General features: G+C 41.3%; 2 protein-coding genes across 6 annotated transcripts in view; both read left to right on the forward strand.

The window, feature by feature from the left end:
* FNBP4 (formin binding protein 4) overlaps nucleotides 1–16,223 on the forward strand; it is a 30,706-nt gene extending 14,483 nt beyond the window's left edge. The window contains exons 12-17 of one of the 2 annotated variants that reach the window (XM_027562356.1): nucleotides 348–535; nucleotides 5,178–5,491; nucleotides 5,615–5,759; nucleotides 6,173–6,501; nucleotides 11,251–11,408; nucleotides 15,168–16,223. In XM_027562356.1, coding sequence (XP_027418157.1) covers nucleotides 348–535; nucleotides 5,178–5,491; nucleotides 5,615–5,759; nucleotides 6,173–6,501; nucleotides 11,251–11,408; nucleotides 15,168–15,258 — 1,225 coding nt within the window. In that variant the 3' untranslated portion in view covers nucleotides 15,259–16,223. Of the gene's footprint in view, nucleotides 1–347; nucleotides 536–5,177; nucleotides 5,492–5,614; nucleotides 5,773–6,172; nucleotides 6,502–11,250; nucleotides 11,409–15,167 lie in introns of those variants that run through there. The other variant, XM_027562357.1, reaches the window with a different exon arrangement.
* A 998-nt stretch (nucleotides 16,224–17,221) lies between these two features.
* The window catches only part of AGBL2 (ATP/GTP binding protein like 2), a 30,123-nt gene continuing 20,824 nt past the window's right edge, over nucleotides 17,222–26,520 (forward strand). The window contains exons 1-7 of one of the 4 annotated variants that reach the window (XM_027562358.1): nucleotides 17,222–17,993; nucleotides 18,125–18,254; nucleotides 18,529–18,592; nucleotides 19,666–19,800; nucleotides 23,057–23,110; nucleotides 24,383–24,568; nucleotides 25,901–26,008. In XM_027562358.1, coding sequence (XP_027418159.1) covers nucleotides 18,219–18,254; nucleotides 18,529–18,592; nucleotides 19,666–19,800; nucleotides 23,057–23,110; nucleotides 24,383–24,568; nucleotides 25,901–26,008 — 583 coding nt within the window. In that variant the 5' untranslated portion in view covers nucleotides 17,222–17,993; nucleotides 18,125–18,218. Of the gene's footprint in view, nucleotides 17,994–18,124; nucleotides 18,299–18,528; nucleotides 18,593–19,665; nucleotides 19,801–23,056; nucleotides 23,111–24,382; nucleotides 24,569–25,900; nucleotides 26,009–26,520 lie in introns of those variants that run through there. The other 3 variants (XM_027562361.1, XM_027562359.1, XM_027562360.1) reach the window with 3 other exon arrangements.

The raw sequence follows: 26,520 nt of genomic DNA on the forward strand, positions 1-26,520 counted from the left end.
ACTTAGTGTTCTAGGAGATTGAGTCCCTTCACTAATGAAACTTGAAAACCCTGTTAAGCATTGGCAAAAAAAAAAAAACATATGAGAGGTGTTTTTCTAAGTCATCTGTTGGAGTAAGAGGGTTCAGGGCTGTATTCACAGAGCTGCTGGCAGTGCAAATAGCTTTGAATTATCCTTGGTTCTCCATCCTCAGTTGTCAAAGCTCTTTGTTGCCTTTGTGAATAGCAGTCCATTAAGAAGCGGTTCGTCCCTGTGAGAGCAGACTGCTGTCCTGGGACAGGACCAAATGGAAGTGTCTTTGTAGGAAAATGGGTCTTAAAACATGTGTTTTCTTTCTTGTAATTTAGGGATCATAGACGATATTTCTATGTAAACGAACAGTCGGGCGAGTCTCAGTGGGAGTTCCCAGATGGTGAGGAGGAAGAGGAAGAAAGCCAAGCCCAAGAAAGTAGAGACGAGACTCTTCCTAAGCAGAGCTTGAAAGACAAAACTGGCACTGATTCAAATTCTACAGAATCTTCTGAGAATTCCACAGGTGGGACAATTTACCTGGTATTAATTGGAGAGAGATGATTTGGGGTGGGGGGGTGGAGACTTGTATTAACATATAAAAGAAAATATAGTCATGAATTTCTAACTAAAAAATTTCAGGATTTATACTGAGAGAAACTAAAGTTAGTGTTAGTCAGAAATAACCATGTTATCTGCTAAAAAATAAAATTATGAGCCAGTGTATTGTGACTTGCATAACTATTCTGTCATGCCACAGACAGCTGTGAATTTCCAATAACAGAAATTCTAATTAATGGTAAGGAATTGGATAGTTAAGTTGTCAGTGTTTATGTGGAGTAATAAGAAATATGTTCTGCCTTTTTATAAAATATTTAGTCTGTTGATTTTGCAACTTCATGTTTCTACTCCACTAGCCTCCTAGGAAGCATGTTAACAAACAAACAAACCAAAATAATGTGAATAAGCACTGTGAAACTAGGACCATGCTTGTTTCAGAGAAGCACAATAATCGATGATTGCAAATCATCTGTTCTAGTATAAAATAATCGAGATGGCTCAGTCCAGTTAAAGTACTCTTAAAGAACTTCAATTTGGTTATACAGATTTTAAAAAGAAAGACTTTCATAGTTTCTCGGTTACTTTGAAAATCTAAGGAGCCATCACTTGATTTATACATTATGAGAGAAGATACTTTTTTTTTTCTCTAACTCCATCTTTTGTGGAATGACAAAAATAAGTAGGAAGTGAGGCATACATAGTCAAGACTGTGGTGAACAAACAACCTTTTGATCTGAAAAACTTACATATTTGTTTAAATGCTATATTAAGGTAAGAGTGTATGGAATGGTTTCTAAAGTCATAAACTTTCGGGAACTATATTTGATATTTTGTAATAATCTATGATGGAAAAGAATATTAAAAACATGTATAAAACTGAATAAGTCTTAAACCTTGAGGATAAAAAGAAATTTTTTGTAAGGTGGGGCGTAAAGAGCTGTGTTCTCATGTCCTCTGCCTATCAAAAATGATGTTTTTATAGTCTACTGGCTCCCCAGTCCCAGTAGAAAAGTTCTGATTATATGCCAGATGAAACTGGGCATGTACCAGTGGTTTTGTTAATTTCTTAAATAACCTAAGAATCCCAAGAATCCCTAGTCACTCAAAGTAAAAAGACATGTATGACAGCAGTGATAATTTTAGAACATAGAAAAAAAAAGGCGGTATTCTACTTCATATTTCAGGGGAAAGAATACCCTGTTACAAGGTGTGCTGTTTCATGAAGAGATTTCCTTTAGATCCGTCATTCTTTGGGCAGCAATGATAGATACGCTGCTTTTTTTACTCTTTAGTAGTCAGTGAACTGAAGACATTGGATGGTGTTTCTGGTTTGGTGATTCTTTTCCTGACCACTGTTTAATGTCCCTTTGTATCTATTCCAAAGCTGAATATTCTGGAATTGCCAGTGCCAAGCGTTGTGTGCATACCTTAGCATTAGATACCTGTTTCTCCCTTTGTTGGTGACACACACACCTGGCTACTGTCTGGTCAAGGAAGATGCCATTGGTAAACAGCTGATATTATTCTGTTGAATATATTCTCAGTCTCTTGATAAGGAACTACTAAAACCATACAAAAAACATGATATAAATCAAATCCAAGTCTTGTACTGAGGTCTTTGGAATTGGAGAGCAACGACAATCACTATTTTAGCCAATAAAGTTTATAATATATGCTTTCTGTCAACCCAACAATGGTTAAAATCATCTTTTAAAGTAGGAAAACTCCACTGAGGAGTAAGGAAGTTTCACAGTTCTGCTCATTTTTAATCCTTGTTCATTGTTCCATGTTTCAATTTGACATTATATCTCTAAGATTAGCCAATTTCAGGGTATCCAACATATTTGAGTGTTGGGCTTTTGTCAGGTTAAAGCAGGTTTCTGCTGCTTAACCAAAAAGTCTCCATGGACCTATTATTTGTATAATAGCTTCTTGATTTAAACTGATAAACTGCCCTCCTGCTTCAAAATACTAAGTAGTATAATACTTTTGAGGGGAATATAGGAAAACAGTAACAGAAGCCTGCCTGTATAAGAAAGAAAGCTTGTCTTTCTATTTATATAGAAGTGAAGATGCATAGAAAAACATATGTTCTTGGGGAATTAAAAATTTGTATCCCCACAGGATTCTGTCTTTTAGCTTAATACTTTAAAAGTTTAGTGAAGTGAAGTGTTAGTTGCTCGGTCTTGTCCAAATCTTTGCGATCCCATGGATTGTATCCCGCCAGGCTTCTCTGTCCATGGACTTCTCCAGGCAAGAATACTGGAGTGGGTTGCCATTCCCTTCTCCAGGGTACTTCCTGACCCAGTGATCGGACCTGGGTCTCCTGCATTGCAGGCGGATTCTTTACCATCTGAGCCATCAGGGAAGCCTAAAAACCATGTATATACCATATGAATCTCTCGGACTTCAGACTTCATGTTCTCGTAAATGGCGAAGTACACCAACTGGGTTAAATGTAGGAATGAAGAGAAGCATCATGTAATAACGGCATCCATGGGTATTCAGACTAGCATTTCTTGGAAGTTTCTATATTTAAGCTGAAGGAGATAATTATCAATGTTAAGACACAGTTTTTATGTTTTGAGTAAACTTAGGATTCAGACATTAACTGTGAAAGAGCTACTTGTGTGATCTAAATTTATCGAGTCTAGTGTGTTTCATATTTACGCAGAGTTCAGTTACTGCTGATTAACACTTTGTTGAAGGTTGTAAACCGCATTGTTAAACGTACTGTGTCTCCTTGATTTCTCTGCATAGCACTTCCACCATCATACAAGCATCGGTGCTGCAGTATGCTTCTAGATGAGACACCTGCCAGTACATGAATCTGACCCATTTATTTACCTACCGCATATTGTGGTTGGTTTAGTAAAAGGACGTTTAATAAGCTATAATCCCCAGTGCTTATTACCTTAGTTCTGATGTAATCTTGATGTACTCTAATGTAGTAGACTGCTTGCCCATACTCAGACTGTCTAAACTTCGTGTAAAAACTTGTGTTAGATACGGCACAATGAAAAGGTTAATGAGACATTTGAAGTCTTGTAGCTAGAAAACCGCAGTCTTGTTTTCTGGTGAATTTTTTCAGTCCCCTTTTCCTTGGCAGTAGCAGCTTCTCAATGATTAGAGAAGTCATGTGGGTCACCTTCAAGTCTTTTACATAGTGTATCTTCCATAGAAACTGAAGCTGTTCTAGAAGCCTAGTGGTTCACACTTGCTCTAGTTTTGCATTGTTGAGTGCCAGTGTGGTGTATTTTGTGCAAAGTAAGGTAAAAGGCCTTATCTTTGTTCTCGAGCCTTTTATGATAGAGTTCTTACTTAATCGACTGCTTTGCCCATGACATCTGACAGCTGACGGCTTCTGGACCTCTGCTCCACGAGAGCAGTAGGGGAGTTCCCTGGTGGCCCAGTGTTTAGGGTACTGGGCTCTTAACGGCTGTGGCCTGGGTTCAGTTCTGGTGGAGAAACTGAGATCCCGCGTGTAAGCCATACAGTGTTAGCAAAAAAAGTAACACTAGACGAGGGGGCAGACCCGGCCACAGAGAGATGGGTTCTTGGGCAAGTCATTTCCCTCCTGGGTTTCATTACCTTTAAAAGGAGAGGGTTAAACTAGATGATTTCTCATGTTTCTTCTACTCCTAAATTCTATGATTTTTAGGGAGAAAATCCCCTTCAGCATTCCTGGGATATATATCTAATAGTCCCAAATAATGTGAAACTTCCCTATTGACGATAAAGAGGGATGGGGAAGGCTACAAGTAAGTATATCTTCCTATTTTCTCTAATCTTTAAAGCTTTTCCCGGCAGAGAAGGGACAGTAATTAACTGACTTCTGCAGCTTTTGAGGAAAGCAAACCTTGCAGTTCCTCAACTCTAATTTCTTCAGCAGCAATTTCAAATTCTCTGTATCTTCAGACAGCTCTTTTCTGGGTTATATTTATTATTAATCATCATTTACCTTGAAGATTCATTCTAATTTCCCCTTTATCATCACTGAAATAAAACATTACCCTCCCGGGTTTGTTGCTGTGATTTAGCAAATGAGTAGTTCACACAAAGATGTGAAGGATTGATAGGGTTGACAGTATCACCTTGCCAGTGGATTTTTCTGAATTTAGTAACCCAGATTAATTGAAATGGGTAGAATTTGTGTGAGTGTTTTGAATGGGTGCTTCTCTAGGTAATCCTAATCACTTACCTAGCTCACTAAAAAATAAAATATGTGGAATTAATATTGCAAATGCACATCATTCACTCACTTTTTCACTTAAAGAAGACCCCAGAATATTGCCTTCTCTAGTTGTGTATCTTTGAAATAAAAAAAACTTCTAGTTCAGATGATTTGAGTTTCTCCTTGAGTTAATGTGATGTGCTTCATTTACTCAGCCATAAATCTGGAAACAGAAAACAAGACTAGTGTAACACAGCTGGGGCAAGTGCTAACTGTAAATCTATGAATTTATCTTTCCTTGGAAGTCATTTTTGAAGTGAGTTTAATATTTCAGTGACATGAGTATAGAATAGATGTCTTGGGGACATGTGTCAGCAGTCAGTTCATGGGAGTTTTAGTCTGCTGTTTCCCTGATTCCTGTTTGTTTTCATAGGTTCTCTTTGTAAAGAGTCCTTTTCCGGCCAAGTATCTTCTTCATCACTCATGCCACTCACTCCGTTCTGGACTGTCCTTCAGTCAGATGTGCCTGTGCTGCAGCCTCCGCTACCTCTGGAGGTGCCGCCCCCTCCACCTCCACCCCCCGAGTCCCCTCCTCCACCCCCTCCGCCCCCTCCTCCGCCCGTGGAAGATGGTGAGATCCAGGAGGTGGAGATGGAAGACGAGGGGAGTGAGGAGCCGCCTGCTCCAGGAACGGAGGAGGATACTCCACTGAAGCCCGCGGCACAAACCACAGTTGTCACTAGCCAGGTGAGAACCGCCGCTTGGCACTCGGAAGAGTGTGGGGCACTGGGGTGTGATTGGTAAGGTTTCTTTTAGAAGAGGATACTTAACCAGGGCCTTCAGCCACTGACTAGAATCTCTTCATTTCAGAGTTCAGCCGATTCTACCATCTCTAGTTCTCCTTCCACTAAAGCGATAAAGAGAAAAGCTACAGAGATGAGCAGTGCAGTAGTCCAGCGATCAGCCACCATTGGCAGTTCTCCAGTCCTCTACAGCCAGTCAGCTGTAGCTACAGGTCAGCACTGTGGGTAAAGTGTGTTTTCATCAGTGTATTTTCTTTGTTTCCTGAACTAGATGTCATAAATTAAAGACTTCTCTTTGCAAAGACTGTTCATATGCCGTTTCTTTCAGTTACTGAAGACCACTATTAACAGTCTACATGCGTCCTTCCGGATTCTTCTCTGTGCATTTACGTAACAGTGATTTCGGTGTTAAGTCCCTTAGTGCTGAAACATTCAGAAATTCATATTTTGCCACCAGAAAATGTGACTGGTTTTTTTTTAGGTTTGGTTTTTCTAAAGGGGGAAGGTACATTAGAATCGCTTTGTAGATAATCTAACTCCCACTTTCCTTTTCCTTCTTTTCTTGTTTTTGGCTTTGTCACAATGTCCTTCTTACAGTTGTTTCATTTTATATTTTCTGTGTTAGGTCAACAAGCGGCAGGGGTTGGACACCAAGCAATAGCAGTTAGCCATCCGGCAACAGGAATGGGCCATCAGGCCAGAGGAATGAACCTGCAGTCGAATTACCTCGGCCTGGCGTCGGCTCCTGCACTTATGGGCTATGCTGAATGTTCTGTGCCCATGGCAGTGACCGCGCCCACGCTGCAGCCGGTCCAGGCCCGAGCTGCTGTGCCCACCACTGCCATTATTGAACCTCCTCCTCCTCCTCCTCCTCCTCCTCCTCCTCCACCACCACCACCACCAGCTCCCAAAATGCCACCACCCGAGAAGACGAAAAAAGGAAAGAAAGATAAGGTAGAGTACATAGCTCTTTAAATTTGTATTTAAAAATTTTGTTCTATTGAGGTGATATTTAAAGGTTACATTCAATAGCATTTAGTATATTCACACTGTGGTGCAACCACCCCGCCTCGCTGGTTATGTAACATTTTCATTACTCCAGAGGAGAGCACCTGCGCCCATTACGCAGCCACACCTCAGTACCCCTTCCCTGGCCTCGGGCCTACCAGTCAGCTTTCCATCTCCACCAGGTTACCCACGCTGCAGTGGTGCATGTCAGGCTTCCTTCACTTAGCACAATGTTTTCCGGGTTCATCCATGTTGTAGCTTCATCAATACTTCGTTCTTTTTATGGCTGAATAACCTTCTGTTGTGTGTATGTACCACAGTTTGCTTCTCCATCCATCCATTGATGGACATTTGGGTTGTTTCATACCTCTCTTCTGTTTTTTTTTCTCTCTGCTATTTTGAGCAGTATCTATAAATATGTATATGAGTACATACATGTTGAGTACTTGTTCCCGTATCTTTTGGGGGGGGGGTGTGTATTTAGAAGTGAAATTGCGGGAGCATATGGTAGTTCTGATAACTGTTGGAGGAACCATTTTCCTGCAGTGAATGAGCCATTTTCCATTACCACCAGCAGTGTTGAGGGGCACTAATATCTCCAAGGACTCACCAACACTAGTTACTTGCCATTTTCTGAAGGTTACCATACCAGTCGTGGCAGGTATGAGTGGTATCTCATTGTGGTTTTGATTTCTGTTTCTCTAGTAAGTGAGTGAGTATGTTCAGCATCTTTCATTTGCATCCTTCATCAATGCGCCCACCGTGAAGGTACAAGATTTTTTCAGGCCTTTTCTAGGCATGTATGTTCCCTGGACGTGGACTCGTATGTGGTCGGTTTTTTTTTTCCCCTCCTTTCCTCTTGTATATTTACTTTTAATTTCCCTAAGGATTTCACACTTATTCTATGAGCTTTTTATGTTCTGTTGTATTCCTGTTCACAGAAGCATTTGCCCCCAACTGTCCAGATGACATCTGTCCCGCTGTGGTTTTCACAGGCCGCAACTGCCGCTACCTTTCATGGCTTCTAACCCGAGATCCAGCATATATCACCATTCCTAGCTGACGTTGAAGTCAGACAACACTGAACCAGTCCCGAAGGCAACCACAGTCTGGAACATTTCAGACACCCCACTCATTTCCTTCCATCTGGAGTGAGGGAACTGAGCCTTGGGCCATTTTCGTTCCAGCCACGCTGGGGAGAGTGTGAAACGAGGGCACGCAAACCTGCCCCAGAATCTCCTGCTGCTCTTGGTGCAGGTTTTTTCTCGATTGGCTGTTCTCTTAGTTGCTGCAGAGCTTTGACTGGTTTCTAGAGTTCCCACAAAACCATCTTAGTCCGTTTCTTGTTTGTTTATATAATATTTCCATGGGATCAGCAAGAGCTTGGAGCTTCATAGTCTGCCAGCTTTCTGACATCACCCTCACGGACTCTTTGAATTCCCTAAATCACCTAAAGAAACTTTCTCATCAGCTTTTCCCTTCCCAGTGCTGCTGCTCCATTGTCTCAGCTGTCATCTTTTGCTCCAGGGGTCAGTGGGGCAAATTCTTTGCTTTACATGGTTCAAGGGACCTTCTTGAAGAAGTTTGAGTTACACACAAAATAAGAGTATTTCTGGATTGACCCACTTGTCCAAGCTGGTACCACGGTTCCCGAAATTATCTGGAAATGAAGTGTTCTGAAAACTCAACAGTGCCAGGATAGCGTCTTGAATGGATTACTGTCCAGCTCACTGTGCCCCATGCACCTCTCCTGAGCCAGCGTACTGTCGACCACCTACATGCCTTGTCTGTGTTTACCGGTCCCCCTACTGTTCATTTTTACGGAATCAAGGTTAGAGTGTTCAGGGCTCAGGAATCATTTCTCTTATGAAGCCTTCCTTGCCGCTCTTCCTTCAGTCTTCCAAGAGAGAGAATCATCTCCACCTCCATTCGTTCAAGTAATTTTTTAGACAATCATACTCTTACTACGGTCATATAAATAATAGTTTTTTAAAAAATACATTTACTTGTTTTTTAGCTGCGCTGGGTCTCAGTTGTGGCACATGAGATCTGCACTGTGGTGTGTGAGATCAGTAGTTGGGGCACGCGGGCCCGGTTGCTCCACAGTACGTGGGATCAAACCTGCATCCCCTGCGTTGCACAGCGGATTCCCAGCCACTAGGCCATCAGGGAAGTCCCTAAATAATAGTTTCGAAAGTCTAGTATTCTACATTAACATGTCGTTTTTATGGACTTATTTGAAAGCAATGTTTCATCTCTTTGGTGTTACAGGCCATTTTTTAAAATGTACGATATGTGCTTATTTGAAATACCTGATTCCAAGAATATCTGAGACCTATATATTTTTTCAATCTTTTTGCTCAGGTTTTGTATGCAGTTTTACTAGAAAAGAATTCTTGCCATTTAATCTTTTCCTCTGACTGCAAGGTTCCCCTATTTAAAATGTGTTCAAACAGCCAGTGCAACTCTGGATCCATGGTTTTGAATGTGACAAACAATGCCTAACTTCTAAAGCATAACTTACTTTCCCATGACAGATAGGAATCAAATACACTTTGAATTTACAAAATCGTATGGAAGTCAAAATGACTGCCATGACTCTACCTAGATCTATGTTGTTTCTAATCATATTTGCAGAAATGTGGTGAGAGGTTGTACTGCAGTGAGCCCTCTCTTCATAGTGACCGTTACGACAATAATTCTTATTACTTTTTACTCGGTTGATTGCATTCTGACCCAGAATAGGTTGTGTTTGGAGCTTACTGGAAGGGTGTGTGTGCAGTGGGTCAGATTGGACCACAGGTGAAATAACAGAATGGAATGTGGGAAGGTGTGTGGAGCAGAGGGCTTAAGCATTTACCATGGGCATTTCCCCGAATGTTAAAAACCTATTATTGATAGTCAGAATAGGGTACTGAGCCAGGGAGGCAAGTCTTTTAAAAGACTGAAAAGATAAGCTTGTTTTCTCAACTCTTTTGGGTGGTTAATCACGCGTGTGTTTGTTTTAACTGTAGGCTTGGAACACAGTTTGGGCCACTATACGTAGACCTCCTGAGAGCACGGCACTCCTTCATACCTGCCACTCGAGGGCCTGCTTGTATTTAGAGGGCCACTTGGCCAGGATCTTCCCTGGGGGCCAAGTCTGCAAAAACACAGGGGTGAAAATTAGTTTTTATCAGTGTCTAATATAATATTTCTCTAAATTCAATGAACTAATCACAAATATTAGAAGGTTTATTTTTTATTTTTTTTAATGACGAGCGCGACTTGGCCTTGGCGCGGGCCTTGCCGCCTTGCTTGCCACGACCAGACATGACAGCGACACCCACTAACAATTGCTCCCACCAAACGCCCGACAAACTCTAGAAGGTTTATTTTGAATACATAGTATCTGTCAAGCATTCTAAGAACTTCATATTCAGTAACTAACAAAATCTCTGCTTTTGTAGAGCTTTTCTGGTGGGCTTGGAGAGGGTAGGGGGCAACTGGGTTGCAGAAACAGATAAGCAAATATATGTTTAACGTTTAAAAATGCAATGAAGAAAAAAGTGTCAGAGGACTGAAAGTGAGTGGGCTTTGGGAGGCGGTACTGTTTCATATAGTGTGGTCAGAGAAGGCATCTTTGCTAGAGCGCCATTGATCAGAACTCTGAAGGTAGTGATAGAGCAAGCCATATTGTATATATAGCAAATATCACAAGGTTTTTTCCCTTAACTGTGAGATTCTGTGTTTAATATAGGCAATTTAGAAACTGAAGGTAAGCTAATAGGAGAAAATTGAATTGTAAGTAGTATCTTCTCTTAGAACTGATCTTGTAATTAATGTTTTAATATTCCTCTGTTTTTTTTCATATTTAGTAGATGTGTTTGACTCTGTTGGCTCTTTCTAGAAAAGTTATCATTTGTTTCTCAGCACTGTGTTTCAATTGATACGAACACTACATCCATTTAAACTCATAAAAGGGTACATTGTAATTCTGAGAAGATAAGGGCAAGAGTTTTGAATTCCATAGAATAAGGCTAAAGGAAATTTTTCTGACCTGATTTCATAAAATACCCCATTTACAGACAGAGGGGACACATGTATGCCTATGGCCGATTCATGTTGTCATATGGCAAAAACCATCACAATGTTCAGTTCAGTTCAATTCAGTCGCTCAGTCGTGTCCGACTCTTTGCGACCCCATGAGTCACAGCACGCCAGGCCTCACTGTCCATCACGAGCTCCCAGAGTTCACCCAAACTCATGTCCATCGAGTCAGTGATGCCATCCAGCCATCTCATCCTCTGTCGTCCCCTTCTCCTGCCCCCAATCCCTCCCAGCTTCAGAGTCTTTTCCAATGAGTCAACTCTTCACATGAGGTGGCCAAAGTACTGGAGTTTCAGCTTTAGCATCATTCCTTCCAAACAACACCCAGGACTGATCTCCTTTAGAATGTTGTAATTAGCCTCCAACTAAAATAGTTTTTTTTTTCTTCTTCTTTTTTAAAAGAAAAAATATCCCATTTACAGTTTTTAGGTTTTTAACCAAGCGTGGTAGAAGTTTTTGGCAAAAATTTAGAATGGTACTTGTGTTTGGTTGATTTTGAAGTTCACTTACTCCTTAAAACTAAGGAAGAGATCTTGATCTCATGTGAAGAACTCGTTCTCTTGTTTTATGTATTATATTCTTTCTGACCTTTAACCTTTGTTACAGGCAAAGAAAAGTAAAACCAAAATGCCATCTCTGGTAAAGAAGTGGCAGAGTATCCAGCGTGAGTTAGATGAAGAGGAAAACTCTAGTTCCAGCGAAGAGGACCGAGAGTCGACCGCACAGAAGCGCATTGAAGAGTGGAAGCAGCAGCAGCTGGTCAGGTAAAGAGGCGGGCTCTCAGACGGGCAGGCTGCGCCGCTTGCAGCTGTGCTTGTAGAACTGTTGTATTCTTCAAGTGTTTGTTTTTATTTTATTTTGTTTCTTGACGGCTGTGCTGGGTCTCACTGCTGCGTGAGCTTTTCTCTAGTTGCAGAGTGCAGGGGCTGCCCTCTGGTTGCAGTGTACAGGCAGCTCCTCGCAGTGGCTTCTCTCGTTGCAGAGCATGGGCTCCAGGGCACATGGGTCTCAGGAGCTGCAGCTCCCGGGTTCTAGAGCACAGCTCAGTAGTTGTGGTGCACAGACCTAGTTGCTCTGCAGCATGTGGGATCTTCCCAGATCAGGGTTTTGAACGCATATCATCTACATTGGCAGGCGAATTCTTTATCACTGAGCAATCACGGAAGCCCCCATGTTCTTAAAGTCATAGCCCTGATTTCTTTACAAACTTACCCCAAGCAGTTTTAAATTCATAGAAATGTTTTTTTCCTATAAAAATTACAGTCTAGCTTTTTTCAAAGACATCAGAGTTGTAATCAGTTCAGTTCAGTCACTCAGTCGTGTCTGACTCTTTGCGACCCCATGAATTGCAGCACTCCAGGCCTCCCTGTCCATCACCAACTCCTGGAGTTCACTCACACTCATGTCCATCGAGTCAGTGATGCCATCCAACCATCTCATCCTCTGTCGTCTCCTTCTCCTGCCCCCAGTCCCTCCCAGCTTCAGAGTCTTTTCCAATGAGTCAACTCTTCACATGAGGTGGCCAAAGTATTGGAGTTTCAGCTTTAGCATCATTCCTTCCAAAGAACACCCAGGACCGATCTCCTTTAGAATGGACTGGTTGGATCTCCTTGCACTCCAAGGGACTCGAAAGAGTCTTCTCCAACACCACAGTTCAAAAGCATCAATTTTTTGGCACTCAGCTTTCTTCACAGTCTAACTCTCACATCCATACATGACCACTGGAAAAACCATAGCCTTGACTAGACAGACCTTTGTTGGCAAAGTAATGTCTCTGCTTTTCAATATGCTATCTAGGTTGGTCATAACTTTCCTTCCAAGGAGTAAGCATCTTTTAATTTCATGGCTGCAGTTACCATCTGCAGTGATTTTGGAGCCCCCCAAAAATAAAGTCTGACACTGTTTCCACTGTTTCCCCATCTATTTCCCATGAAGTGCTGGGACCAGATGCCATGATCTTCGTTTTCTGAATGTTGAGCTTTAAGCCAACTTTTTCACTCTCCTCTTTAACTTTCATCAAGAGGCTTTTGAGTTCCTCTTCACTTTGTGCCATAAGGGTGGTGTCATCTGCATATCTGAGGTTATTGATATTTCTCCCAGCAATCTTGATTCCAGCTTGTGCTTCTTCCAGCCCAGTGTTTCTTATGATGTACTCTGCATAGAAGTTAAATAAGCAGGGTGACAATTTGCAGCCTTGACATACTCCTTTTCCTATTTGGAACCAGTCTGTCGTTCTGTGTCCAGTTCTAACTGTTGCTTCCTGACCTGCATACAAGATTTCTCAAGAGGCAGGTCAGGTGGTCTGGTATTCCCATCTCTTTCAGAATTTTCCACAGTTTATTGTGATCCACACAGTCAAAGGCTTTGGCATAGTCAATAAAGCACAAATAGATGTTTTTCTGGAACTCTCTTCCTTTTTCCATGATCCAGCGGATGTTGGCGATTTGATCTCTGGTTCCTCTGCCTTTTCTAAAACCAGCTTGAACATTTGGAAGTTCACAGTTCACATATTGCTGAAGCCTGGCTTGGAGAATTTTGAGCCTTACTTCCCACTAATTGTTCATCTTAGGCAAAGAACTGTCTTAACCCTGAGCATACAGGGGAAAATAGTCATCCCCATTTACCATGTAGCTCCAAGAGACCAATTTTTAATTTAACAAGATTTAAATATAGCTAAGCTAAGTTTTTATTCTTTATTTTCATGATTTTTGAAGGTACACATACTGAAATGACCAACAGTCCTTTAGTGTAACCAGTTGCTCAGTTGTGGTGCATTACCTGGAGCATACTGATAGTGATGCCAGATTTTAGGTTCATCTCCGATAGGTTCTAGCATATCATTACTGCTGCTTCTGGCACTTACAGCATCCATAAATGCAGTACTTATGGAAATGTTTGAAGGAATTTCCTGGCAGTCCAGTGGTCAGGATTTTTCACTTTCACTGCTGAGGGCCCAAGTTCAGTCCCTGCACATGGAAAGATCTCCCATGGTGTGGTGAAAAAGAAAAATTGAGAAAGGATAGCCATCTTTGTTTCATAATTCAAAACATTTTCGTTTTTAGATCCATAAACACCAATTGGAATAGTCATTCCAGTGAAGTCTTTGTTCCTAAAATACGTTTCTCTCTAGCCACTGCACACCTGTTTTTAGCATTTGTCCCACTTACAAACTTGATCAAGTACATTTTAGCATATAGCAGCATAAAACGTGAAAACTTATGCAAATACTGTATTTCCTTTTTGACCCATATATTCACTCATTGATCTTGAATTTAAGAAAATTCATCTGGATTATGATCTTAACACTCGTAGCCTGAGATTTTACTTATCCAGTTTTACCATCACAATTTGAATGTACAGTGCCCCTATCTCTTTGTATCCATCTGAATTATGTAATATTGGGGGCTGTCTCGGAGGAGACTATGAAGATGTTGTCTCCAGACTTTACTTCCTTGAAAGGTGATGCACGGGATTTGGGGCAACACAGGAAGAAAACCGCAGGATGGTATTAATGATAATTTAGTTTTACTTGTGTATCATCCTTGTAGATGACTCCATTATTCTTGAGTTTTCTTACTATTTAGTCCTTTTTAGTGTTGCTGGGAATTGATTAATCATTAATTCCTACAGTGATGAAATAGTAAACTATTTCAAGATGATGGGAAATCACAAAGGTCTTGTAATTTATCTTATTTTAGATTTATAAAAGGGTCTCATGCACTCATTTTGGTTATTGCAAGATAGAATCTGAGTTTTTGTTCTGTCTTTGCTGTGCTGCACAGCTGGTGGGCTCTTGGTTCCCTGACCGGGCCCTCCACAGTGAGAGCACAGAGAGTCCTGACTACTGTACAGCCAGGAAATTCCCAAGAATCTTGAGTTTGTTGTTTGTTGTTGTTGTTGTTTTAAATCATAGCATACTATATGGTTTACCTGTGAACAGATAGCATATTGTTGTTGCCTAATCCCTAAATCGTGTCTGACTCTTTCACTACCCCATAGACTGTAGCCCGCCTAGTGAATCTTGAGTTTTAACCAGTTTTTTAAATAATTGAATTTGAATAAGCCGTGGGAGATCAATGCTAATTAGAACTAAAGAAAGAGAATCTCAGAAACATCAGGTCTACCCATCCCTGGTGGTATGTTGAGGGTTAAATATATCTTCTTAGAGGTTAAGTAAATAAATCTAGGATAAAGACTCCTAACTCCTTGGAGCCAAGAAATACTTCTACAAGCATGTGTTATTTTCCTTCAGTGTAGCTTTAATGGTTACTAGGGAGACATAAAAATCAATATGCACTTAAATATAAATACAGCTGTAGAGCAGAGTGTTTGTATGTGTTTGGTTGACCTATCAATTAAGAAATTTGATGAAAACTATTTTGGTTACTTAGCTGAGAAATTTGAAACTTTGTCATGAAGATAGATGTGATAGATCCAATTTTCAGCTTTAGTCAGTTTTTATTTGCTAGGAAATGAACAGCTCCATTTTTTTTTTCAGTGAAGTAATCTGTCTGTTTTCACAGTGGCATGGCAGAGAGAAATGCTAATTTTGAAGCCCTTCCTGAAGATTGGCGAGCAAGACTGAAGAGACGAAAAATGGCTCCAAACACATAGTTTTTTACTTTTTTGTTACTGTGTGCTGTTTTTTTTTTTGTTTTTTTTTTTTTTTAATGTTCAGTTCAGAGTCTTAACCAGTTTTACTGTTGCCAATAAACTATAAATGTTATGAGGGAGAGCATATGAATTTGCTGGGCAAGAGCATACAAAATTCCCCCATTTGTGAAATGTAGTTTTTTCTGTTTTGCCAAAAGGTGAGGTGGCTGAGCCATTTGACCTGGCTGCCTTTATTCTCACACTGGCAAACTCAGCATGTTAGGTACATCATCAGTCTGGACGTGTGGCTCATGACACTTCTGTAGAGGACTCATTGACGAAAAGGGAAGGATTTTCCTGCCTAATAGAGGCTCTTGTAGTTTCTAGTGTGGCACACTGTCTCTCGTTAACTTCTTCAGAACAAGTGCAATTAAGAAGGCAGCTCTATACTCTACCTTGCTTAACTGGGATTATAGGAATTTCCTTCTGACCTCTTCTCTTAGTCTGACACCCCCAAAGTGCTGAGGTATACAAACTCATCCATGTTGTGCTAACAGACGGCCACACTCTATAAATTTATAGAGTGTTTCTCACAGATTCTAGAACTGATAAAGGTAGCTCAGTCATTGCACATACTAGGTGACATATATAAATCCAGTATAGGGCAGCAGCAGCAAGTGTTCATGCCTTTGAGACTTCCCCCTCACACGTGGGAGTAAGTGTAACGAGCCACTGTATGTATTGCTGTGTCTCCATTGTCGTACCTTGGTCCAGAGTTCACCTCCCATTTATATGTGAATGTATTCTCCATAAAATTCCAGTATTTAAAAAAGCAGTTTACTGTTCTGTACTTTATATTGTATCACAATCAGGTAAAAGTCACTTTAAACTGAAGAAAAAGCAAATTGTGTTTTAAAGCTGTTTGTATTTCTCCAGTTTCTGACCTTGTAAATTTGTATATATGCACTAATAAAGCCTTTTTTATACTTCTGATTGGTTATCCTTTTGCTCCTGTTTTGCCTGTTACTCCATGAAGATGTCACCAAGACTTACTTTGAGTCAGTCGTTTTTTCTAATCAAGTAGGCATAAGGGAAACATTGAGAAGCTCTCAGGAGAAAGACGAGTGTCAGGATCTGGAGCCCGTTGCAGGGTGGGAGGATGGGGTTAGAAAACAGGACTCTAGTATCAGAAAATATGATGTGACTTAAGTTTTGGAGCTCGTGGTCTATTATTAGCTTGTATTTAGCCTACTTAAATCCTGGAAATGACAAAATGTGGTTAATATTGTGAAAAAAAAGGTGCTTTATACTCTCACTAGTTACAAGAGTTACATATACTCATAGTCATGTAAAGTTAACCAAAGACAACAGTAGTAAAAATTTTATTCCAGTATATTTATATGCAGCTAACTAATCAGTGTCATATATACTTGTGTGTTGGTTTTTATTTACACAAAAATCGGGGTGACCATTTTGTATATACATTGTTTTTCTTGTCATTTGCATAAAGCACATTTCTGGAAAAAGGCTATTGACTAGTCATTAAAGCTTTTGCTTTTAACTGCCTAACAGTTAACCAGATTTCTAGGAATTGTTGACAGGAACTAAGTGCCTTTGTCCCTATCCTGCCAGACCAGAAGCAGTTTTTTGAATCCGACAATTTGATAGTCAAAGTGTGGGTTTTACTTTGTTTCTTGTATTTTTCAACCAAGAAGGTAATTTTTCAATTCTGGCTCTGGGATGGAGGAATAGGTGAAAGAGGAGAAGCAGCTCCCTTTGAGTAATACCCAACAGTTTCCTTAAAGCTGAGAAACTTTTTTTTTTGGCTGCCCCATGGAGCATGCCTTAGCTACCCACCAGGGATCCCACCGGTGCCCTGCAATGTAAGCGCGGTCTCTTCTTAATCACTGGACCGCCAAGGAAAGGGACAGTGGAAGCGTTAGTCGCTCAGTCGTGTCTTACTCTTGAGACCCCATGGACTGCAGCATGCCAGGCTCCTCTGTCCGTGGCATTCTATAGGCAAGAATGCTGGAATGGGTTGCCATTTCCGTCCCAGGACCGCCAAGGAAGCCCCCATCAATGCAAGTTCTAATCCCCAGAGTCCGGGCTGCAATACTGTAGTGAAGAGTAACAACAAAGCCTTGGCACTGCAGTCGTCCACTTTCCCCTGGTTCCCCACACCCCCTTCGGAGGCAGGGCCTCGCTCCCGGAAGCGCCAAGCCGCCCCGCCTTCCTGCTTCCGGCTCGCGGTTGCTAGGCTACCGGCGCCCCAGCCGAAAGCTGTGGCTTGGCGAGAGCTCCGCGAGGGCGTCCTCGGCCGGGTGCGCGGCGGGGCCTCTGCCTGCGGGTGGTGACCCCCCGCCTCACTCACGCTCCTCTGTCGCCGCCGGCACCGCGCCCAACCCCTGCTGCCCCGAACAGTCCGGGGCGCCGAGGCGGTAGCACTCTCCCTGTGGCCTCCCAGGAAATCTCTACGCCCCATCCCTCGACTCTCCGGGAAACTGCCCTCCGCCACCTTCTCCCTGACCAGGAAACCCCGGACCCCTGAATTCCGTTTTCGGAGCCCCTGACCTTTCTTTTCCCACCCTCCCCGAGACGACTCCTCCGGACTCCCCTCCCCTTTTCTTTCACTGTCCAGCGGCGTCCTGGTGGTGGGCATCCCCTTCAACCCGGAAAAGGAAGCATGGAGCCGGCAGGGGTCCTGGCGCCTCGGGAGGAGGAGGTCGGAAGACTAGCCACCCTCCCAGATTCCTCAGGTGCCCACCCGGGCCTCATGGCGGGCCCTGGTTTAGAGGGAGGGTGCCGCGTGGGAGCTGCGGAGCGGAGGGAGGGGACGGGAGTGGATGTCGACAGGTGACTTCAGTTGTCCTGCTCTGGTTTATTTTAGCTCCTCGTATGTAATAAACTGCCCTTTTGGAAATTGGGCAGGGGCTGTTGCTGGGTGTCACTGACTGGTCTTCAGCATACCATGCAGAAGTAACATGTTCCCAGCATTGGAACCAGAGCTGAAGCAGGAGGTCGGTACCCACTCCTCTCCAGAAACCCAGTACTAGCTCAGAAGGTATATTCTGATGGCACCTTTTTCTGGCTAGAGATCTTGATCCCAAAGGTAGAATCATTTGCACAAATGTCTTTCACATGGTTTGTTTTTAGAAGTTCTCAGGTGTGGCGTCCTCTGCGACCATACTTGTGTACCTTTGTTAAGAGTCAGTATCACTCTTTTAACAGGCTGTTATAATAATGATTATTATGAAACCATGTTCCTGATTGAGATGGTTTGTCCTTTCACAGACTCTTCCTGATCCCTATGAAGACTTTATGTACCATCACCTCCAGTACTATGGCTACTATAAAGGTAGTATCTCGTTCTGATCCAGCACCACCTTTCCTGGGTCATTGAAGTACATTGTTGGATCAGCTGAGAGAGTTGTGCTTGGATAAACTAATGACGAATTTTTTGAGCAGCGTTAGTGGGAAGTACTTCTTTCCCCACTGATATGCTCTGTCACTTCTGTTGAGTGTCAGTTTATACAGAGGTCTGTCTGTCTGTCTGTCCTTGAACCACTACCACCCTTTCTTAATGACATGACATGGCATGAAAATAGTCTTGATAGTTGGAAAGAAATGTCCTCCCATATTGTCATTTTCAGAAGTGTCTTGGCTAACCTTACCTTTTTATATAATCTTAGAACTGGCATGTGATACTTTAAAAAAAATGGGATTTCATTTAATCTACAGATCAAACTTGACAAGAAATGAGAATTTTCCAATACCACATTCTCCAATCTATTCATAGTATTTTCTAATTCTCTAATTTGCTTCGGTCCTCCTTAATGTCTTCCAATGAGATTTATAAATTGTTTTCATGGAACTGCTTATCTGTATGCTTTTATAAGTGGTATCTTAAAATTTTGATGTTCTAACTTTGTTCTTGGTATTTAGAAATAAAATTTAAGTTTTCGTATTGATTTCATTTCTGTCTTGTTAAACTTTCTTATTAACTGTTTCATTTTGTAAGTGATCACTCACTCACTCGTTGAAAACGGAATTCCCAGTTTGCCAGATTCAGCAGAGCCCTCGGGACGAGGCACCTCTCATCCTGAGTGCTCCACTTCCACTCTGAGCACTTACCCTGACTTGGTCATACAACTGCTGGGTTTTTCCTGCCTCCCCAGCCCTTCCTTTCTACTTTACCATATGCCTCTCAAGTCTTCTCCTCAACGTGAAATGGAGAAAATTATGTTTAACTCAGAGAAATTGGAACGTGAAAGCTCTTTGGAAAATGGGTTATATTGGTTGTAAAGGCCTGTGGTATGGCAGGTGGTGACTGGAAGGCAGTTTGCTAGTAGTAATTGTTTGAGTGTTGACCTCAATATTGGATGTGACGAACTAGCCTTCAACATCTTTCACTAAACCGCCTGTTCTTAGCTCAGAGAGGCAGTTTACCAAACTCTGCTACGCACCAGCACATTTGGAAGAATAATCCTCGATACCTGTTGAATGGCTCTTTTGGAAAAAGAGAGGATTTGATACCGGACCGCTTGCAAAAGGAGAAGCATCTATGTGAGTAGTAATCGGTGTCATATGTCCCTAGAATGCTTAGTCCCTTGAGCAACTGCTCCTGAGGTTGAGGAGAACATGGCCTAACGTGGGAGAAGCCAGGGGAGCACCCTTGGACACTGTTTCTGACATCACTCAGAAATGTTTATCTTAAAAAAAAAAGAAAAATTTTAAATGAAAAATAACAAAACAAAAAAATATTCTGTAGATCTGCTTTGGATTGTAGGTTTAAAGTACCATGTATTCTGCATGGTCTTCCTCCAAATTGTTGGAAAATTTGTTAAAACTCTTCTGTCAAGAGTAACATGTTGATTTTTTTCATGCAGTTTTTATGGATATATTTATTAAGGCTCTTTGCATAGGAGTGGTGGAAACCAATCCAAGCTAACTTAAGCAAAAACAATTTTTTACAGGGATTCCACAAGTTTTTTCTAGAATTCGAGGGTAGGAATGCAGTTAAATTTCTCCCTCAATACATATCCAAGCAAACATCAATTCACTTCCTTTTACTGCACAACCTTTACTGCACAACAGCAGCCATCATCTCACTATTGAAACAGCCTCATCATTGGTTTCTGGTTCCATGATGCCCCCTTCCAATCCACTTCCACATAGCAGTGTTTTTTTTTTTTTTTTTTTTCTTTTTATGTGCAAATCTGATTGTATCCCTTTTCTGGTTAAAAATCTTTGAATGATACAAGACCCCAAAGCTATAAAATATAACACTGATAATTTTTACAGCAAAACTTTAGGAAAAAGTTGCATTAGTAAAGAAAAATAACTGAAAAAAATTTTCGTGAGAAATATTGTCAAAGGATTAATTTCCGTAACAAAATAACTTACAAATCAATAAGCAAAAGATGACCAAATAGAAAAATGGACAAAGAGCATGAGCAAGGAGTTCGTAGAAAAGCAAACACAGCCAATGCAACATGCAGCATGAGCTCCCCTGGCGGCTCAGTGGTGAAGAATCCACCTGTAGTGCAGGAGACTCAGGGGGTGCGGGCTCGACCCCTGGATCAGATCCCCTAGAGGAGGAAATGGCAACCCACTGCAGTATTCTTGCCTGGGAAATCCCGGGGACACAGGAGTCTGGTGGGCTACAGCCCTAGGGTTGCAGAGTTGGACACGACTGAGCACACAGGCATGTCCAGGGATTAACTTTCTTAACAAAATAACTCTTACAAATCAATATGTAAACGATGACCAAATAGAAAAGATGGACAAAGGACATGAGCAAGGAGTTCATAGAAAAGCAAACACAGTCAGGAGGTTTTTTGAAAAGATGCTTAATTTCACCCCTAACTAAAGATACAATTCAGTATGTCAAAGTACCATTTTGTAAATTATGAGACTTGGGCAAAAATATTTTTATGATTATACCTAGTAGCCATCAGGAGATGGTAGAACACCCTCCCACACTGCTGTTAGGAATGTGAATAGATAGACTTAAATTTTTTTATTTATTATTATTAATTTTTGGACTGTGCTGCATCTTCACTGCTGCACGGGCTTTTCTCTAGTTGCGGCAAGCAGGGGCTGCTCTCTAGTTGTGGTGCATGGGCTTCTCATTGTGGGGGTTTCTCTTGTTTCGGAGTGTGGGCTCTAGGGCGCGAGGGCTTACGTCGTGGTTCACGGGCTCTAGAGCCCTGGCTCAATAGTTGCGGCACACAGGCTTGCTTGTTCTGCAGCATGTGGGGTCTTCCCAGATCAGGGACGGAATTTGTGTCTCCTGCATTGCCAGGCAGATCCTTTACCACTGAGCCACCAGAGAAGCCCCTGGACGGACTATTTTAGGACGGCAGTTTGGCAATAGGAGGGAAATATAACGGTACTTAACCTTCGATGTAGCAGTTCCGTTTTCATGTTCAAATATGTGTCTTACACTTTTGCTCATCCCCGTGCTCGGAAGGCTCTTCCATTCTGCGTCCCAGAGCTCCTGGCTGGGAGTGGAAGGGCCAAGCTTGAGCGAAGAAGACTGTCAGGGTGGGGTGGCGCAGGGGCCAGCTGACCCCCCACCTTCAGTCCCCTCCTGTCCCAGTTTCTGATACTTGAAATAACATTAATAAGAAACAGTTGCCTGTCTTCATATAGTAAAAAAAAGCCATAAAATACAAAGTCAGCTACAGAAGTAACACAACAATGCAAAGGAATTTTAGAGTATAATTGGTAACCTGACACCTTCCAACCCCCACCCCCATTTTGATCATTGGAGTGAGGAAGATATTTTTCTTTATCTTTGTAGCAAACCATTTATTGTGTTGTTTTTTAAACCAGAAAAGTACAAAAAAGTAAAAAAGGAATGAGTTACAATATACTTGTTTCAAAAAGGGAAAAAGAAGGGAAGAAAGGAAAGAGAAAGCGGGGGAGAGAAGAGAGAGAGAAAGAAAGGAAATATACATATAAGGTTAGAAAATCCAAATGGTAGAAAAAACACAAAAGGAAATTAAGAGCTCTCCCAGCCCCACCCTTAATATAGCTACTACTGTAATCATTTTTTTTTTTCCAGTAAAAAAATTATACCCTCCAGTATCTATCTATTTTTTCTTTCTGATTGCTCATAGAGGATCCTCTACACAAGCTTTACTTTGGCTTTTTTTGTTTAATAGACGCTTTCCCTATGACCACAAAAAAATATCTACCTCATTCTTTAAGAGCACCTACCTATTAATGCCTATTAATGAGTTTTCCATCTCATTAATATGTCACAGTTATTTTAACTTCCCTTTTGATGGATGCTTTGGTGCTTTGCACGTTTTTACTATTGGAGCATTACTGCAGGGAACCTCTCTACATATGTATGCTGACGAGCTTTTGTAAGAAAACCTATAAGATAATTCCTAGCAGTGGGATTGCTGAATCAAGGGTTAGCGTGTTTTAAGTCTTACTGGACACTGCCAAATTTGCTTTCCAGAAAGATTGCACCAAATTTGCCTTTTTGTCCTGAGGTTCTGAGGGTAGTTGTTTACTTACACTCTTGTCAGGGTGAGTGTAAAACAGGTAAATGTTTTTCCTCTCTTAAGTAGCTAAAAGACTGATATCTTCGTGTCATTCTGATTTACATTTCTTTGAGATTGAGAGGTTTACCATCTTTTCAAATGTTTGTTGCCTCCCCCACTGCCTCCATTAAACAGTGCGGGAAAGGTTTAGACATAGAAGTGCAGGGACCCAAGGTGGGGGGATGGAAGGGATAGGGGGAAAAGGACAGAGGAAAGAAAGATCCGGAGGACAAACCAGGCCTCTTCCTTCCTCTTTCTAGGGCCTAGCTGTCTACCTTCCACTGTGCGCAGACAGACAGGAGCTATGAGCAGAGGTACTGCGCGTCCTTCCAGGCCAGAAAAGGCACTCCCCTGTGGGAACATGTCTTCTCCCTGCTGCCCACCAGCGCTGGGAGGCACCACCCTGGAGCCTTTCCTTCCCCTGCCCTTTCTCTTCATTCTTCCTCCCATTTCCTTCCTCTGCCCTTTCTCCTTGAAACCTTTCTTTTCCTCCCTTTTCCCTTTTCTTTATTTCCTAAGAGCTCTTCTCTCTCTCCTGCCCCTTCTCACACCTCTGCCTCTACTCTCTCCATCCTCTCTGTTTTGTAAGTCTCTCTCTGTCCTTTGAATGGTTATAGCAAGAACTTGAAATTTAGTTTGTAGATTGTTACATTGTGGTTAATAAAGTTTTATGTCCTTTTCTAAAATGCTGGTGGTCAAATTGAAAGTTGTTGTGGTTTTGGGGTTTTTTTTGCCTCTCTCTAGAAAAAAAAAAAATCAGAGAAGGCAATGGCACCCCACTCCAGTACTCTTGCCTGGAAAATCCCATGGATGGAGGAGCCTTGGTAGGTTGCAGTCCATGGGGTTGCTGAGGGTCGGACACGACTGAGCGACTTCACTTTCACTTGTCACTTTCATGCATTGGAGAAGGAAATGGCAACCCACTCTGGTGTTCTTGCCTGGAGAATCCCAGGGACAGCGGAGCCTGGCGGGCTGCCGTCTCTGGGGTCGCACAGAGTCGGACACAACTGAAGTGACTTAGCAGCAGACAAAAATAGCATACATTAAGTAACTTTTATTTCCAACCCACTGTTGAAATATCTTCAACTCATTAACTTTGATTTAAAAAACAAAACAGTTTCTTCTGACTTACTCTAAACCTTTACATGTAAGTACTTTATAGATTAGAGCAGAATTTTAGCTTAAGTGTTAGTTGCTCAGTCCTGCCCCACTCTTTGGGACCCCATGGACTGCAGCTCACCAGGCTCCTCTGTCCATGAGATTTTCCAGGCAAAGATACTGGAGTGGGTTGCCATTTCCTCCTCCAGGGGATCTTCCCAACCCAGGGATCAAACCCGGGTCTCCTGCACTGCAGGCAGATTCTTTACCGACTGAGCTACAAGGGAATTTTAGCTTAACGTTTTATAATTTCGATATTGTCAGCCTGAAACTAAATCTCTTTGAAGGAGAAAGATGTCATAGGATTGCATATCTGTGATACTATTTTAATACAATGCTTAAAATTCCTTAATTGTTACAGTTGAGCAGTAAAGTTGTTGCTTCAAAGGAAAAGGAAACTGCTCACTCCTTACCTTTCCCTTTGGCAGATTCTCTTATGCTGAGTTCACCGTTTGTTAAGAGCAGACAGCTTCTTTATGATGACATTGGCAAAGTAAACCCGCATCTCAGAGAACCCCGAGACCTCTTTGCTCTTTTCTCTGGCAGCGCGCTGCTACAGGCTCCAAGATGGCCAGTAGAATGTGAGGTCATCAAGGAGCGCATTCATCATATTGGTAATGTGACTTATGTGTCATGGCCTCGCTCTTCTGATAGTCTGTATGACAGTTGTAAGTTCTGTGCATAGTAAAGTACAAGGCAGGATAGATTCACTATCTGTTAGCTCACTCGAAAATGCTTAAGCTCTGAGAAACTGATACACACTCCCCAAAGTCAAAAGTCACACTAATGTTTAAATTTATTCATAGGTATTTTACTCTTTTTGATGCAGTTGTAAATGAGAATGTTGTCTTTTCTTTCATTATTCGTGTATAGAAATGCAACAGAATTTTGTGTATTGATTTTGTACTTTGAAAAATACAAAATTTGTTATTAGTTCTAACAAGTTTTCTGAATTTGTTATTGGTTCTAACAGTTTTCTGATAGAGTCTTTAGGGTTTTCTATATATAATATATGTCAGTGGTAGTTGTACTTCTTCCTTTGCAGTTTAAAGAGCTTTTATTTCTTTTTCTTGCATGATTGCTCTGGCTAGGATTTCCAGTGCTATGTTGAATAAAGTGATCAGAGTAGGCATACTTGTAGTGCTCCTGATCTTAAAGGAGAAGCTTTCAGCTTTTCACTGTTGAGTATGATGTTAGCTGTGGGCTTGTCAGTTCACGGCTTTTATTATTTTCAGGTGGTCCATCCATACCCCCTTTGCTGAAAATTTGTGTCGTAAAGGATGTTGGATTTTGTTCAGATGCTTTTTCTTCGTGTGTTGAAATAATCATATAATTTTTATCCTTCATTTTGTTACTGTCATGTATCACGTTGGCTGGTTTGTGAATGTTGAACCATCCTTGCAACACTGGAATAAATCCCACTTAATCATGGTGTATGATTCTTTTATGTATTGTTGAATTTAAGTTGTGTCTTTCTATGCCCTTGGCTTTCATCAGTGGCTCCTGTACTTAAAATGGTAGGAAGCTGCCCAAGTCCCATATGAGAAATCTTTCAGAACTTAGTATTAATGAAAAAACCTTGTTTCCTCTGACGAAATTGGTATACTTGTTCCTTTATAGTAATAAGAAAAATGTAGCTGATCGTATTGTCCTGACTTGGAAGCTCAGGGACACATTTTGTAGAGTTGTTGCACCAACTTTCTGGCTTATTTTTAAGTGTTATACTTCTGTTGTATATGCTTTTTGTTAAAAATTTCTCCATAGTCTTTATAGAAAGAAGCAAGGTATAATTAATTTACAAACACACTGGAAACTTAGGATTGGAATTTGATTTGATTCAATCAGACTAGCCATTTGAATAATCATTATTATTATTTTATATCAGTTCTAATAAAATACCTTTTATATTATTTCTTATTTTGTGCTTTTTCAATGTCTTCTTTCAGAGTGGGTTCCACCTCAACCAGAATATTTCTATCAACCTACAGGAAATGAGAAGATACCAGAAATTGTAGGAGAAGAAAAAGGCACAATTGTCTATCAGTTAGATTCAGGTACTGTTATCACACCAAACAGTGAGTCATCAGTCATGACCAAAGTACAGTAAACAGATTTTCTGTAATAAAAATGATTTTCAAAAATCCATTGTTTAGTGGTAAACTGAGTGGTAGCCCTGAAATTCATAACTGATCAGTTTTAAATATTTCATCACTTTTTAAAAAATGATATAGAACCTTTTCTTAATAGTTCTGAGTCCCTTTCATCTCTTCTTCCCTGTTGTTCTTCCTGAAAGTCAGACGTTGGCTCTTTGGGGAATCGCTCGTCTTTTCTCACCTGCTTTGCCGCAGTGAGGGCTTTGTAGTCTGTGTGTATGACTGGCGTTTATGCTGTAGTTTCCTGCATTAATTTGCAGGCATCCTGCTGGTGTAATTCATGTATTTTATAAAAATGTGCTGGACACTGTGCCCAAGAACAAAATACATATTCTTTTCAAGGGCACATGGTAAATTCCCCAGGATATACCATGTATAAGGTTATAAAGCAAGTCTTAATATGCTGAAAAGGA

Source organism: Bos indicus x Bos taurus, chromosome 15 (assembly GCF_003369695.1).
Source record: "Bos indicus x Bos taurus breed Angus x Brahman F1 hybrid chromosome 15, Bos_hybrid_MaternalHap_v2.0, whole genome shotgun sequence".
Lineage (NCBI taxonomy): Eukaryota > Metazoa > Chordata > Mammalia > Artiodactyla > Bovidae > Bos > Bos indicus x Bos taurus.